The sequence below is a fragment of the Ambystoma mexicanum genome, chromosome 4p (assembly GCF_040938575.1).
Source record: "Ambystoma mexicanum isolate Mex_15411 chromosome 4p, UKY_AmexF1_1, whole genome shotgun sequence".
NCBI lineage: Eukaryota > Metazoa > Chordata > Amphibia > Caudata > Ambystomatidae > Ambystoma > Ambystoma mexicanum.
In genome coordinates, this window is record NC_090927.1 from 1,257,445,588 (window position 1) to 1,257,458,709 (window position 13,122).

General features: G+C 47.8%; 1 protein-coding gene across 2 annotated transcripts in view; it reads left to right on the forward strand.

Annotated features, from left to right (window-relative positions):
• Positions 1 to 13,122, forward strand: part of NUP133 (nucleoporin 133) — a 1,444,728-nt gene that overhangs the window by 1,206,449 nt on the left and 225,157 nt on the right. For both annotated transcript variants that reach the window (XM_069606929.1, XM_069606930.1), the window contains one exon: positions 6,092 to 6,172. In XM_069606929.1, coding sequence (XP_069463030.1) covers positions 6,092 to 6,172 — 81 coding nt within the window. The remainder of the gene's footprint in view (positions 1 to 6,091; positions 6,173 to 13,122) is intronic.

Consider the following 13,122-nt stretch of genomic DNA (forward strand, 5'->3'; position numbering starts at 1 on the left):
GGGTGCTGGAAGTTGAGAGCCCCAACTCCTGTCCCCTCCGCAAGTCCCTGCTTATACTCGGATAGCACTCATCTGCACAACCACATGCTTCTTGTCATACATGCTCGCCAGTTTCTTTCTTTCTGTTCCAGCCTTAATACCAACACAGCAGCATGAGCGAGAGACCAGCAGAAGTAATACAACCCAGCAGTGTGCCACACCATATGCTGTACAGCAGTAAACTAGCAAAGTGAGAGAGAGAGAGAGAGATAGGGGAAGCCACAACAGAGAGCCTAATTGACGGACCGACCTGCCGCACATGGCTCCCCAGACCCAAAGCGAACCGCAGCGAGAAAGCTGAAAACCACCAAGGACTAAAACCATTCTACCCACTAAGACTGTACTGACCTTTGAGATGGCCTGCCTCCACACACCCCCACCCAACAACCACTTGGGCACTGCACAACACAAACCGTCATTCTGGTTCCCAAGGCGGCCACATGTAGAGAGGAGGAGTGGGGTTTGATACATACATGGAACATGTCTTGTATGTAACACCTCCTGGGCAGGATAGACTGGTCCAGATGACCGGCCAGATATTGGTTAAAGGGAGAGCCCAGGAAACAAAGTTCTGGGGTGTTCGTCTTCGGTAAGAGGAAAGGAGGTGGCAGACCCAGAGACCAGCAGAATGAAGGGCTGTGGACAAGAGCGTGGAGGTGAATTGTCGAGTAGGTGATGTATTGATTGGCGAGTGGTAGTGGTACTGCATTGCAAGCATGTATGTGATGCTACAAAATGATTATTGGAGGGAGTGAATGTGAAGGGATTGTGAGAGTGATGCAAGTGTAAATGGGGAAGATTGTGGGGAGTAGTAGAATCCTAGAGGAGACGGTAGTAATATCGAAGAGTGCAGGCAAGGCATAGAAGCAGTGAGAGACACTGGAGGGACAGCAGAGAAAGACACAGGAAGTAGGCGGGAAGGTAGGTGGAGTTGGAAGTAGGAGAATAATAAGAGGGAACATCGGACAGGGAAGAGTTCATGGGCATGATGGGAAGAAGACCGAATTGTGCAGTGTGTCTGAAAGACACACCCCATTAGCCCATTTAGTCAACTAACATTGATAGTATTGGGTCAATCAAAGTCTGTGAGGGGGTTTATGTAGAAAATGCATTGGCATTTAGGTTGTCTTATATAGGGAATACAGCACCTAGATAGTAGAAAGAAAAAATGTAGTACTTGTATTAACTTGGTGAGTAGGGACGCCTGGGCTAGGGAGGAAATGGTGCTTGGAAATGGAGAGAGAGGGGGTCGGCCCTGAGAAACAATTCAAGAAAAACTCATGAACCGTCTGAGACTGAGTAGTCGACATAAGGTGTCAAAGTGGGATCCTATAGATCGCGATGGAGCTCACCCACTTCATCCAGAATGTTATGCATTGCGAGACTAGCAATACATCGAGTCCCCATGAGACTAACCCCAGGGCAGCAGGATGTGATTTGTATGTGGGTGAAGAAGTCCCCATCCCGCTTAGGGGTCAAGCTACGGTACGGGCCGGTTTACAGTTGGAAATACCGGAGGGGACCTATGAAAGAGAAGCCTCAAAGACCTGCTTTGCGATAAATTATCCTGTAATGTTGGAGCAGGAGTTATTGACAGAGTACCGGGGACAAGTAGAGGTATTACTGTCGTACCTTGGGCACACTACTAATATTGTAAGACCTGCCAGACCCAAAGCACAACTGATATGAGAGAATCCTGGTTCTGGGTTCGGAACGATGGAACCCACTGAAAGAGCAGAGGCAGGGTTCGGGAAATGATAGAGGCACACAAAGAAAGAGCCCAGTTCCGAGGTCTCCTGGGGACCTGCCTCCATCGAAATTGCCGAAGCCATTAGGACGCATCACTTCTAGAGCAAGCTCTGAGGAACTTGTCATCAGAAGCTGAGAGCCAAATTCTAAAAACACCACACTTTATAGACAATAAGGCACTCTTATACAGTTGATGTAAACTCGAAGGAATTACATTGGCTTGTATTGCAAATGTAGCATTCCAACCTGACTGCGAAATGTCTTGGGCTGCAGAAAACACAAAGGACCCTGCTATTTCTGTTATGCTGGCTGGGAGTATAGGCCAAAATCAAACGGTTCTATGCCTACTGTCCCGGTTGCCAGACAACTGCTTCCAGTGATGTACCCTGAGCACCACTGCAACATTTGCCAATTATTAGAGGTCTGTTTCTTCAGAATCAGCATTGACATAATGGGCCCCTGTTAGGCAGAAACCTGTGCAGCTCCCTCTGGGACCACTGCAAAAGATTTAGGACTACAGGTGTTTGGCAGTAAGCCCACTTGGTAGCAGTCTGTACCACACAGATTCACTTGGTAGCTGTGGCTGAGCAGTCAGATTTCCCTCAAGAAGAGAGAGGCAGTATACAGAGTATTCACAATAGGTCAAGAGAACACAGTAGAACAACTAAACACTGACCAGGGCTTGGTGTAAAAGAGATAATTATTTATTTAAAAACCACATCTAGAAAAACACACAGGCACTAATAGTAAGCAATTCAAAAACACGGTCACTAAAAGATATACACTCCCTTAAAAGAATATTAGACAAGTCTTAAGTAAAGCCCCACTTATTTTCAGACAGCGGTGAGCGCTTAACGTAGATGGCACTCTAATAGTTCGTTTTAAAAAGGAAGAGAAAAGCAGAGAAAAAGTTGAAACAGATCCCAACACTTTTACCAGAACATAACAAGAGAGGAAGGCAAAGTAAAATTGTGAATTCAGAGTCAGTAGGCCAGATCCGTTTTCAGAGGATCCTAACGAAACGTGTCCAAGGTCACACGGTTGCAGTGCACAAAAGTCTTGTAACGGTTCAAAAAGGAGTTGGACCAAAGAAAGGGACCAGTTAGAGGGTCAAGGCGGCCAGCCCAGTCCAGAAGGTTAAGGGGTTATTATTACCTTGTAGCAATCTTTAGAAAGGGAGTCCTGGCGGACACGGTACCTTAAAGTGGTGAGAACGCTCCAGCGGGGGCAGTTGTTCCTGGCAGCGGATGCAAGTCGGTGCTTCGTCCGGGGGAAGAGAGGATCTCGTCGTGGAGGAAGACAGGAGTCTGTTGCACTGCCAGGGAAGAAACCAGCCGCAGAGTTTCTCAGGTACAAGAAGCGGTCCAGTGATTCGCGGTTCAGTGGTGAGTGGCTATCCGGCTGCCGGGGTGCTTGGCACGGGCAGTTCGACCACAAACCGGGCTGGGGTGCGAAGAAAGAAAGGTAAACTGGTTGTGCCCACCAGTCAGGGAAGAAGCCTCTCCAGCCGGGAGATCTTCTCTGTCGTCGGGAAGTGGTGAGTCGGTTCTGCAGAGCTCCACCGGGGTGGTGTCGTCGTGGTAGGTCGGCTCAGCTTCTCCCTCGTTGGATTCTCAGGTCCTGTGGCGGCTTCTGAAGTTCCAGTCCCCAAAGCCCTGCTTTTATGCAGCAAACCCCCATTCACTCAGCCTAGCTGTCACTCAAACATACTAAGTGGTGAGCCGGCCGGCTCACCACTTGGGCCAATCACACAAGAGTGCGACTTGAGTTACCAAGGTAACTCAGTCCAGGGTGCCTAAACCCCCTCCCACACCCCCTGTGGTACCCAGACAGAGTGGCACCACTTTTGGAAGCTTCTGTGGAGAAGGCCGCCAAAACGTGGAACAAAGGGCTCGACTTGGGTTGGAGTCACAGAAGAGAACACAAACGCCATTTTGGAATCGAGTCTTGGCAAAAAATACCAACCAGAGAATTAATATTAATTAAATAAACCGGCGGTATGTTTGAGGCTATGAGAATTAAATAATTAAAGTTGGTAGCCTTTAATGGGAAAATCCCATAGGAAAATATTTGCGGTCGAATATAAAAAGTAGTTTCCACTGCCACCAGCCAAAACTCGATCAGGGGGAACGGAGACGTGCCCCCTCGACCAACAGACCCCGGGGCAATCGAATTGCCCCGACCAGTACGTCCACAATATGATGGTTTGTACTGGTTTCTGTTAATAATTTGGGACTAGTAAAGCCAATGGTGACTTTACAATGGTGAGACAGTGGTAGGTCCCAGGGTATGGAGTCTATGGTGGGGTGTCACTATGACACCCTGTGTTACTGCACGGAGGGTGCTGTGTAACACACATAGTAAAAGCACATGAGACCCTATGGAGTAAAGGACCCCATAGCCCATAAAACACATAAGCAATCAAAGGAACACCATAAATCATGTCCAAGAGTGGGAGAAAAAAGAGTCTCACTCTTGGCAGGAGGAAAAAACAAACTCCAGAAATCCAGCAAAGCTGCTGGGGGACTCACTAGGTTAGGAAATTCAGCCTAAAGAGAGAATTCTCCCTAACAGCCCCTTGTAACCTTTAAAATCAGGGAAACCATATATCCTACTGATCATTGATTATGCAACCCAGAAGCATTCCCCTTAAGACGTAACACACACCAAAGCTATCTCGAATGTCCTTGCATCCTTTTTTCTTGTTTTCCTAACTCAGTCGAGTGGGTTTTCCAGCTGAAATGCTCACAGACCAACAAAGTAGTTTCATGTCGAAACCAATGGGTGACATGAAGACACTTATGAGTAGCAAAACACTCTGGATATCCATTTAGCATTCCCAAAACGAAGGCCTCATGGGTGTGTACTAGCCAAATTCGAAAACATATCTTTAGGAAGTTGGTCGTTGAAGATGGAAAACATCAGGACAACTTAATCACGTGGGCTCGGTTCTCAGTTGGTAAAACCTACAATCATCCATAGTAGTTTCGCTGTTCAAGTTGCTGGATGGCCGAAACCCCCTCAATGTGCTAGACATCATGTAGGTACAATGGCAGAGACCAGACAGACCAGCAAAAATCCCATTATTAGGAGCTCCCAAGAGTACATGAAGCAGGAGCGCCAATGGATCAGACCAGACAGGCAAAAGCGTACAACAATGAAGCCAGTTTATGTACTTTTCACATGGTGCACTAGGTGATAGCCTTACTCATTACCACACAGAATATAATATTGGCAGGGTTGTACAGCCCCTATGTCATCACGGATGTCGTTCTCCCCATACCTACAAAATTCAACAAGCTGATCGGCAGAAACCTTCCCAGCTATACCATATAAATGAACTAAAAAGCTGGAAAGAAAATGGCAATCTGCAACTACTCACTATTGTATGCCAACAACACCAGAGAAGCACCCCAGCCGATGAAAGTTCATGGGGTAACCATGCTGGTGAGGCTGTCCACGACTGTCACCAGGAAGTCTCTCAGTTGATTGATGGTGCCTGGGCCAGGGAGGAGTGCTGCATTTTGGGCGAGAGTGTGAGGAACTGACTTGGAGCAAAGAGAAAAGATTTTAAAAAAAACCTTGAACAGTCGCTGAGCCATCTGTGACACATAGTAAACTGTCAAATCCTGATTCAAGAAGTAGACTGGAGAAGAAAAGACAAGAGTGGAAGCAAGGATGGAGTATGTGTTCAAAAGCTGCGCAAAGGCTTTCGCAGAACACAAACCTTTTCCTGACCTGCTTAGTTTACTTTAATATGTCTTTGCACTTTCACTTAAGATTTACTGTTCTATTTGGGACACCTGTAACGCCACATGGTCACTACCTGCTCCCCTACAAAACCAACTAGTCCCAATCTCAGCATCTACTCAGAGGAAACCAGGTAAAATGTACTTGTTCTAATTACACAGAAATTACTCTGCAATAGTGCAATAAGTGTTAAGTTCCTTTGTTATTTTGACCTACACTTTTACTGAGCCAAAGGTGAAATAAATATCTAAATGACTCGGCTTCACTGCAGGAATGGGTTTCAAAATAGTCAACTTGATCTAATCTTTGATTATGTTTCGTTATCCAGCAAGATATTTTCGATGTAACTTTTGAATGGGAACAATGTGCTATTTTTTTATTTTTGTTCAAAAAGATCAGACTTTGTTACAAATTGCATTATATATCTATTTTACAGAATTATAGAGACCCTCGATGTTAAACACAAAAGTAGTAACTGCACAAAGCTTTTGTCAAAGGATATTTTTCAGTAATAAGGCTTACAGTTGAATGATCATATTCTTTTTGATAACAGCTGTACGTAAGTGAGGAGAACCGAAGGGCTAATGAGTATGACTTTAAGAAAGCACTTGACCTTCTCGAATATATAAATGAGGTAAGCGATGAGGATGCACCTGTTCATATAGATAAAATATAAGCTACTATGTAAATTGGATAATTCACCCTGCAGAGTTTTGTTTTTATGGTTTAAAATGCATCCCATAATAAAATGTATTTTGAGAATTCTTATCCGTATGTTAAGAGCAAAGCCTGAGTACAAATAATTATTTTATCATGATTTAAGCTTCTGACCAGCGAGTGTTGGAGTTTCAAGTTATTTTTCTCTGGGTTGAATAGGTGCTTCTAGTCCTGTTCTGTGACATCACAAAACTCCCTCAGCACATGAATCTGCCACTCCACTTAGCACTGCTAATTCTGTGATCTTTTCAGCACATGAGACTCGGGAACTCCACAGAACTGGTTGGACCCTAGTATATTCTTTAATATAGTTGCATCATCTTCAATGCTCAAAAGGCAAACAAAGTTGGCTGATGCATTTCTGTCCAATGGCTACTGTTTGTCCTTATGTTACTGCAGCCATAACTTGCATTTCACTTTTCATTTTTGTTATAGCGTGTTGACCACGATTTCACAGTTAGTGAAGGAACTCAAATGTTCTTTTTTTTGGCTCTTCATGTCAGACACTACCCTGATGAAGGACGTCATTGGTCCGAAAAGCATTGGCCAACTCTCTTTGCCTTTAGAGTGTTGAAAAAGATGCAACTATATTAGAGAGTATTCTGATTAACTTTTACAAAGCGTCAAATGTTGTGTATTTTGTTTCTAATAGATGACGTCCTCACAGATTCCCCATATTTGATATTTCACCATACTATCCACAGCGTAGCTGATTTTGGAAACCTTTCTGCCACCAGTGGACAAGCGCATCTCTGCATCGGCTCTGCGCGATGCCTCTTTGCGCCCTGAACATGAAATGATTTGGGGCCAGTATACCGAGGCGCTGTGCCCTATGACCTCAGTTCCTTTTTATCTGTGCACTTTGTACACTTTGGGAACACGCTACTTCGTTTCGAAGAGAAAATGTCCAACCCCACTGAGGCCTCTGGTTTAAAACCTTGTGTGACTTGCTGCTGGCAGATATCTGTTTTGGATCCCCATGATATATGTTTATACTTCTTGCGGGAGACGCACAACGGTGAAGACATCCAATATCTGGCTGCAGATCTTCAGGAATTCAGTGGTCTTTACACCTCCTTTGAACTGCATATCTTACCAGCCCCCACACCATGTAAGTCTCCAGCATCTTTACAACCTTGATGACCAAGTTTGTTGATACCCTTGGGTTATCGCCACCAAAGGTTCCGTTCAAATTAATAGGCACCCTGGAGCAGCTGCAGTCAACAGGGAGCTTGCAAAGAAGCATTGTCCTGCGTCCTCAAACCCAGCCTTTTTGTCCACCAATGTCTACCGGTCGATGCCTCCAGGGAGAGCTTGGTACTTCTGGCTGCAACGGCAAATGTTAAGAATTACACCTTTCCTTCTTTCCCTCCTGATCGAGAGAGTAAGATGGTACGGACAAGTAAAGGTGTTCACCTCTGTCAGCCTGGCCATCCGTGGAATAAGCACCTCCTGCACCCTGGCGTAGTTCTTTTGGTCTTGTGTCCACAGTTGCCAACGCAGCGGACCACATTCCTGATGGGGACTTGAGACATGAGAACAATTTTTGCCCATGTTTCAGGACCTTTTCCTGCCAGATCCAGCATTTAATCGCCACAAGTATGGTGGTGAAACATCACTCTTGGATTAGGACTTCAGGCTTTGCGCAAGATGTGCAGGCAAATCTTCTGGACATATCCTTTGACGGGCGATACCTATTTGGGGCCAAACTGTCAAAGTGCTACAAAGGTTTGTCCTCCGAGGTGACAGTGAAGTCTTTAGGTGAGCCGTAGAGCAACCATGCAACCCATATACAAGGTGTTTTTCGCCGTTATACCTCCTTCAAACTCGTGGAAGAGATCCGACAGCCCCTGGGAAGACTGCAAGACAGATGATTCCCAAGAGGCAGAGGTGCCCCAAATGGTGGACCGGCAGCAGTCACTGGTTCAACAGGTTTACTGCCTCCATTTCAGCTTTTTATGGACCACTTTCCTCACACCTCCACACCCCATCCTCTTGGCGGAGGTCAGTCGGCTTCTCTTGAAGAACAAGATAAAACTGTTACCGCACTCAGAATGAGTCTAGCGCATATTACTTATTTTCCTGGGCTACTGAATTTGTACCTGTGAGAGCACAAATTTAAGACGGTAACTCAAGCTCTGATCCTGCAACCCCTTGATCTGCAGGATTAGTTGCTGTCATTCGACCTTCAGGATGTCTCCTTCCACGTGCCCAGTCATCTGAATACAGGGAGTACCTGAGGCTCAGCTTTCACCAAGCCGCTGACAGTGGTAGGGACTTGCCTCAGGAGGGAGAGCTTTCACCCCTTGCCCTACCTGGACGACTGGCTCGTCCTAGCTCGCTCGCTCCCCAGACCAGGCGTCGCCACTTTTGTTCCACACATACAGCCTGTTGCACAGCTTGAGTTTCAAAATGTCCCATGTTTCACCGTCCCAGTGCCTCAGGTTGACCGGGGCAGTCTTGGACACTCGTCTGGACAGAGCCTTTTTACCCAAGGACTGAGTGGCAAACATCTCTGATGGCCCTGTCCTCCAATACCGCGGACAAGTTCCTGCGTCAGCCTTTCTGTGCATGCTGGGTTTTGCATCCTATTGGTTCTGGAGGCCGAACTACGTATGAGGTTGCTTCAGTGGCTGTTCTGTTGCAGAGCCACATGTCAGATATTCTGCAGGTATAGATTTGAGTTGCTGGAGACCTTGCATGGCGTTCCTCGAGGGACAACCTGCTGAAAGGTGCACTGTTCCGTCAACCCTGGCCTTGGGGGATGGACATGGATGCATCTGGCACGCTGGGGCGCTCACTTGTTGGATCCGACTGTGAACGGACTGTGGTCTCCCTCAGAGTCTCAGTAGAACATCAATTTGATGCAGTTGGGAGGGATTCGGCTTGCCCTAGCTTCCTTACTCCTATCTGTGTGTAGAAAGATGTGTGCTAATACTTATGGACAAAGTAGTGGCCATTCATTACCTCAACAAGTGGAGTGGTGTGTAGGGCCCTTGCTGCTTCTAGAGAAGCAATTCAAATGTGGTTCAGGCCCCTGGAGAAGGGAATCTCTGACGGTACTCATCTTGTCGGAAGAGAGAATGTCATGGTGCATACCTTAAACAGCCAGACTTAGGCCACCCATGAGTGGGATCTGTGCCTTGAGGTTCTGGAGGATATGTTCTCCCGTTGGTGGACTCCAAGTTGATTTCTTTACTTGCAATGTGAACAGTAAGTTCTCCACCCGAACATTAGCAGCCTGAGTCTTCATGATTGACTACTGAGAGGCTCAGGTATAGGGAATGGGAGTTATTGGACGATGTCCTGGATGTGCTCCTTTCAGCTCTGAGACCAGCCACGAGGGTAAATTGTGCTTGTAAATGGTGTACATTCTCAGCTTGGTGGCAGGAGAGTGATCTGGATCCTATATACCATGTTGTCTATAGTCTGTCCTGGGATTTCCGTGTCTTCGGCCCGGATGGGCCTATAGATTGACACTCTGAAGGGATACCTAGCCGCTATCTTAGTTTTTAAAAGGTCCACTGAACAAGGCTCCTTCACGATCCCCACAGTTATGCAGTTTTGAGCCCCTACCTTGTTCGATTAGACTGCTGATCCTTAAGGTGAACCTGGTGGCTATGATTTGCACTAGGCATGTGAGTGGGCTCCAGGCGTTGTCGGTTAAACCTCCCTATTTGGTTTTCTCCAAAGAGAAGGGGACATTGAGAGTAAGACCTTCTTTAATCTTGAATGTGGTCTGAGTTTTATTTCTCTCAAAAGATCCATCTTCCTGTATTTTCTCCTCCATCCCCTCCTTCTAAGGCAGAGGAACCATAGTTTAGAGGTTCTCAGCTTCGAAGTCTCTAAGATGAGGGATGTCAGGAAAGATGACCGGCTTTTTGTCTGTTACGCTGGTGCCAATTCTAGCAGGGTTGTGTGTAAACAGACCCTGTCGAGGTAGATCTCTGCATCTTGGAATGCTATGATCTGGCTTGTGAAGGCTGTGCTTGACTGTCTCAGAGCTCATTCTCCCAGAGGGGTGGCTCCCACCTCTGCCCTGCAGAGAAGGTCCCTCTTCTGGACGTTTGCCTGGTGGCTATGTGGGGCTCCCTGCACAAGTTCGCCCTACATTGCTGCCTGGTTTCTCAGTCAGGACAGGATGTTTGTTTTGGTAGGGTGATCCTTTTTTTCTGTTTGTCAGTTCTCTGGTTTAGGTGGTTTCCTTGTTCTCTCCCTTCTCTGGATTCTTGTACTGCTTTAGGAGTCTATCATAGATGAGTAATCTGTGGGAGGAATTAATCCATTAGAAGAGCAAAAGACTTACCTCTCAATAATTTCCCTTCTGATGGGTGTTACACCAGCGGATTCCTCATAGCCCAAATTCCTTCCTACCTGCCTTTGTGGTGAATAGCTAGTACACCTTTGATTCTGTGGTCCCTCAGCAACAAAGTGCTGGGGGAAAATGCTGGGAGATCACAGGATGTGGCACCTCTATGATTATACACACCCCGACGTCCTGTCCGGCGCACAGAGCAGAGCCGATGCAGAGCTACACTGTTCACACTCGTGGCCGAAAAGTTTCAGAAGAACAGTCGCGGATGGGAATATCAAAGATAAAAGATGAGGAATCCATGGAAGGAATATACATCAGAAAGAACGTTACCAAGAGGTAAGTAATTTGTTCATTCATAAGGAACTTCTTTGTTTACTTTTGTTTGGTGGTGCCCACTCCATTTAATGTTTTTACCCCACCACTAGAATACACGATCGGTTGTAAGGAGATGACATCCCTTTGAAGCCAAGTAGTGGGGCTGAGCAATCACAGAATGGTGATTTAACTAGCCAATCTTCTCTCTTTGCCAACATTTGTAATCTTACATCTTAGATTTGTGGCGCCATCTAAGTCACGCTGAAACTTTGACAGCACCATTGGGAAGCTCAATGTCAGGTGCGCTACCCCATGGTCCCTCTGGAACCCCTGGCTTCGACTCGCAGTGTTGTTCTGCTATCTCATCGACCACTTCTGTTTGTGTGATCTAGTTTCTTCCAAAATGGCCCCCAACTCATTGTGAAATGGGAGTTTTTAAGTATTTGTCGCTGCGTCTCAACAGGTATCCTTCCTGCATCAACATTCCCCTTTGATTATTCTGTTTCTCTCTCTTCCTCGTATGTCCCGTCCCCTTTCCTCTATACTGCATGGGCGTCCCTCGCTAGGGGCAATAGACGGAACCTTTTTCACCAGAAAAAAATCTTCTTCCCCTTTAAATTTAGAGGCCCGGCCCTCAGAGCATGTGCTCCACTGACTCCGCCCACCAGTGCCACTCCCCAGTCCTCTTTTCTGCATTGACGGGAGCAGACCGCTTTCACCAGTGCTAGTGGGTTTGGCTTCGGCCTTGTGATTCCATGCGCTCTTCCCCGGATACTCTCTTACCTTTTAATCAGGTACTCAGTCCTCTGGTGCCACACTCCTCTCGGCGCATGTCGACATCTTTTGGTTTCAGCAGATGTCCAGCCTGCGAAGGGCTCTTCCGTACGTCCAACCCACACACTCTTGCCTCCGCTGCCTTGGCCCGATCACAGCTGGGAGGGTTCTACCGCGTGTGATGCGCTTACACTGCACACTCTGAAGAACAGGTTAGCTCGGGGGAGGGAGCTCTTCGAACATTTGCCACCAGAGGACTTGAAGGATTTCATCAAGCACAAGTCAAGGCCCAAGGTAGGGCTGCTTTTTTCATCTGCACCCCGCAAAGGTGACTCCTTCCCAAGGAGACGTTCGAGCGGGTGGGACCGTTCAGGTTCTACCACCAGCACGGGTACCAAAGCTACTTCAGCTACCGGCCGCTAGGCCGAGGGGACACTAGATCCTACCGGGGTCATTGTTGAGGGACCGCATGGTTCTTTTACCGGGTGTCCATCCAAGAGGCTACGCCCTACTACCGGACAAATGTCTGAGGGGGCGCCTGTATGCAGCACTACAGGCAGCACAGCCGAGGGCACAATACCTTCCAGGCCTCGCCCTGAGGTGCAGTGTAGGCCTCAAGCTCCACTGACGAGAGTCCTGGTGGAGGCAGGGCCCAGCGCAGCAAGCACCAAGGTGCAGGCACGTGGCAGGCAGCCTGACAAGATGGCCGCCACACCAGACAAAATGCCCACTCATCCTATACCGCCCCCTGGTGCAGAGCAGGTGCGAGAACGGGTTTCAAGGTGCGACTGGTCTTCACTAGGTACGTGGCCTACTGTATTTCCTTCAACGTTGCAGGGCAGATTCACCCCGCAGGCAACAAGGCAGAGTACGCCCAGACCTCAGCAACCTCAGGGCCCATCTCCTGCGCCACGTATCGCCTTTGAGGACATATTGTTCGAGAAATTCCTCACGCTTATGAGATCCCCTCAGATGGGCACCATCCTTTGGGACTTGATGTGGGGCATGCCCCCTACACCCATAGTTTTTCCTCCTATGACTCCAGCACCTCAGGCCCCTGCACAGTCTCTGCTGCCCGCGCCGGGCGCTGTGGTTCCGGCTCCTCTGCCTCCTGCACCCCAGGTGGTTCCATACAAGCCTCCGCAGCTGCCTCCGGCCCTGGTCGCCACACCTCAACCTTCGGTGACCATTACTTATCCACCTGTCGCTGACCAGCCGGACACCCGGGTAGGCACTGATGAGGAGGAGGACCCTGAGACGCCATCTTCAGCCAAGGCTTTCCATGATCGACTTGCAGGTCGATCAAGAATACGTGGGGCTTCGCAACCTGAGGTTGAACAAGTGGAGGTGGGGGTCCTGGCCGAAGTCCGCAGCTAGAACGGGGATTCTGATGCAGAAGGACGTTGTCACCTTGCCCAAGAAGGGATGGCTTAAACCCCATTTGACGCAGCCCACCAATCGGC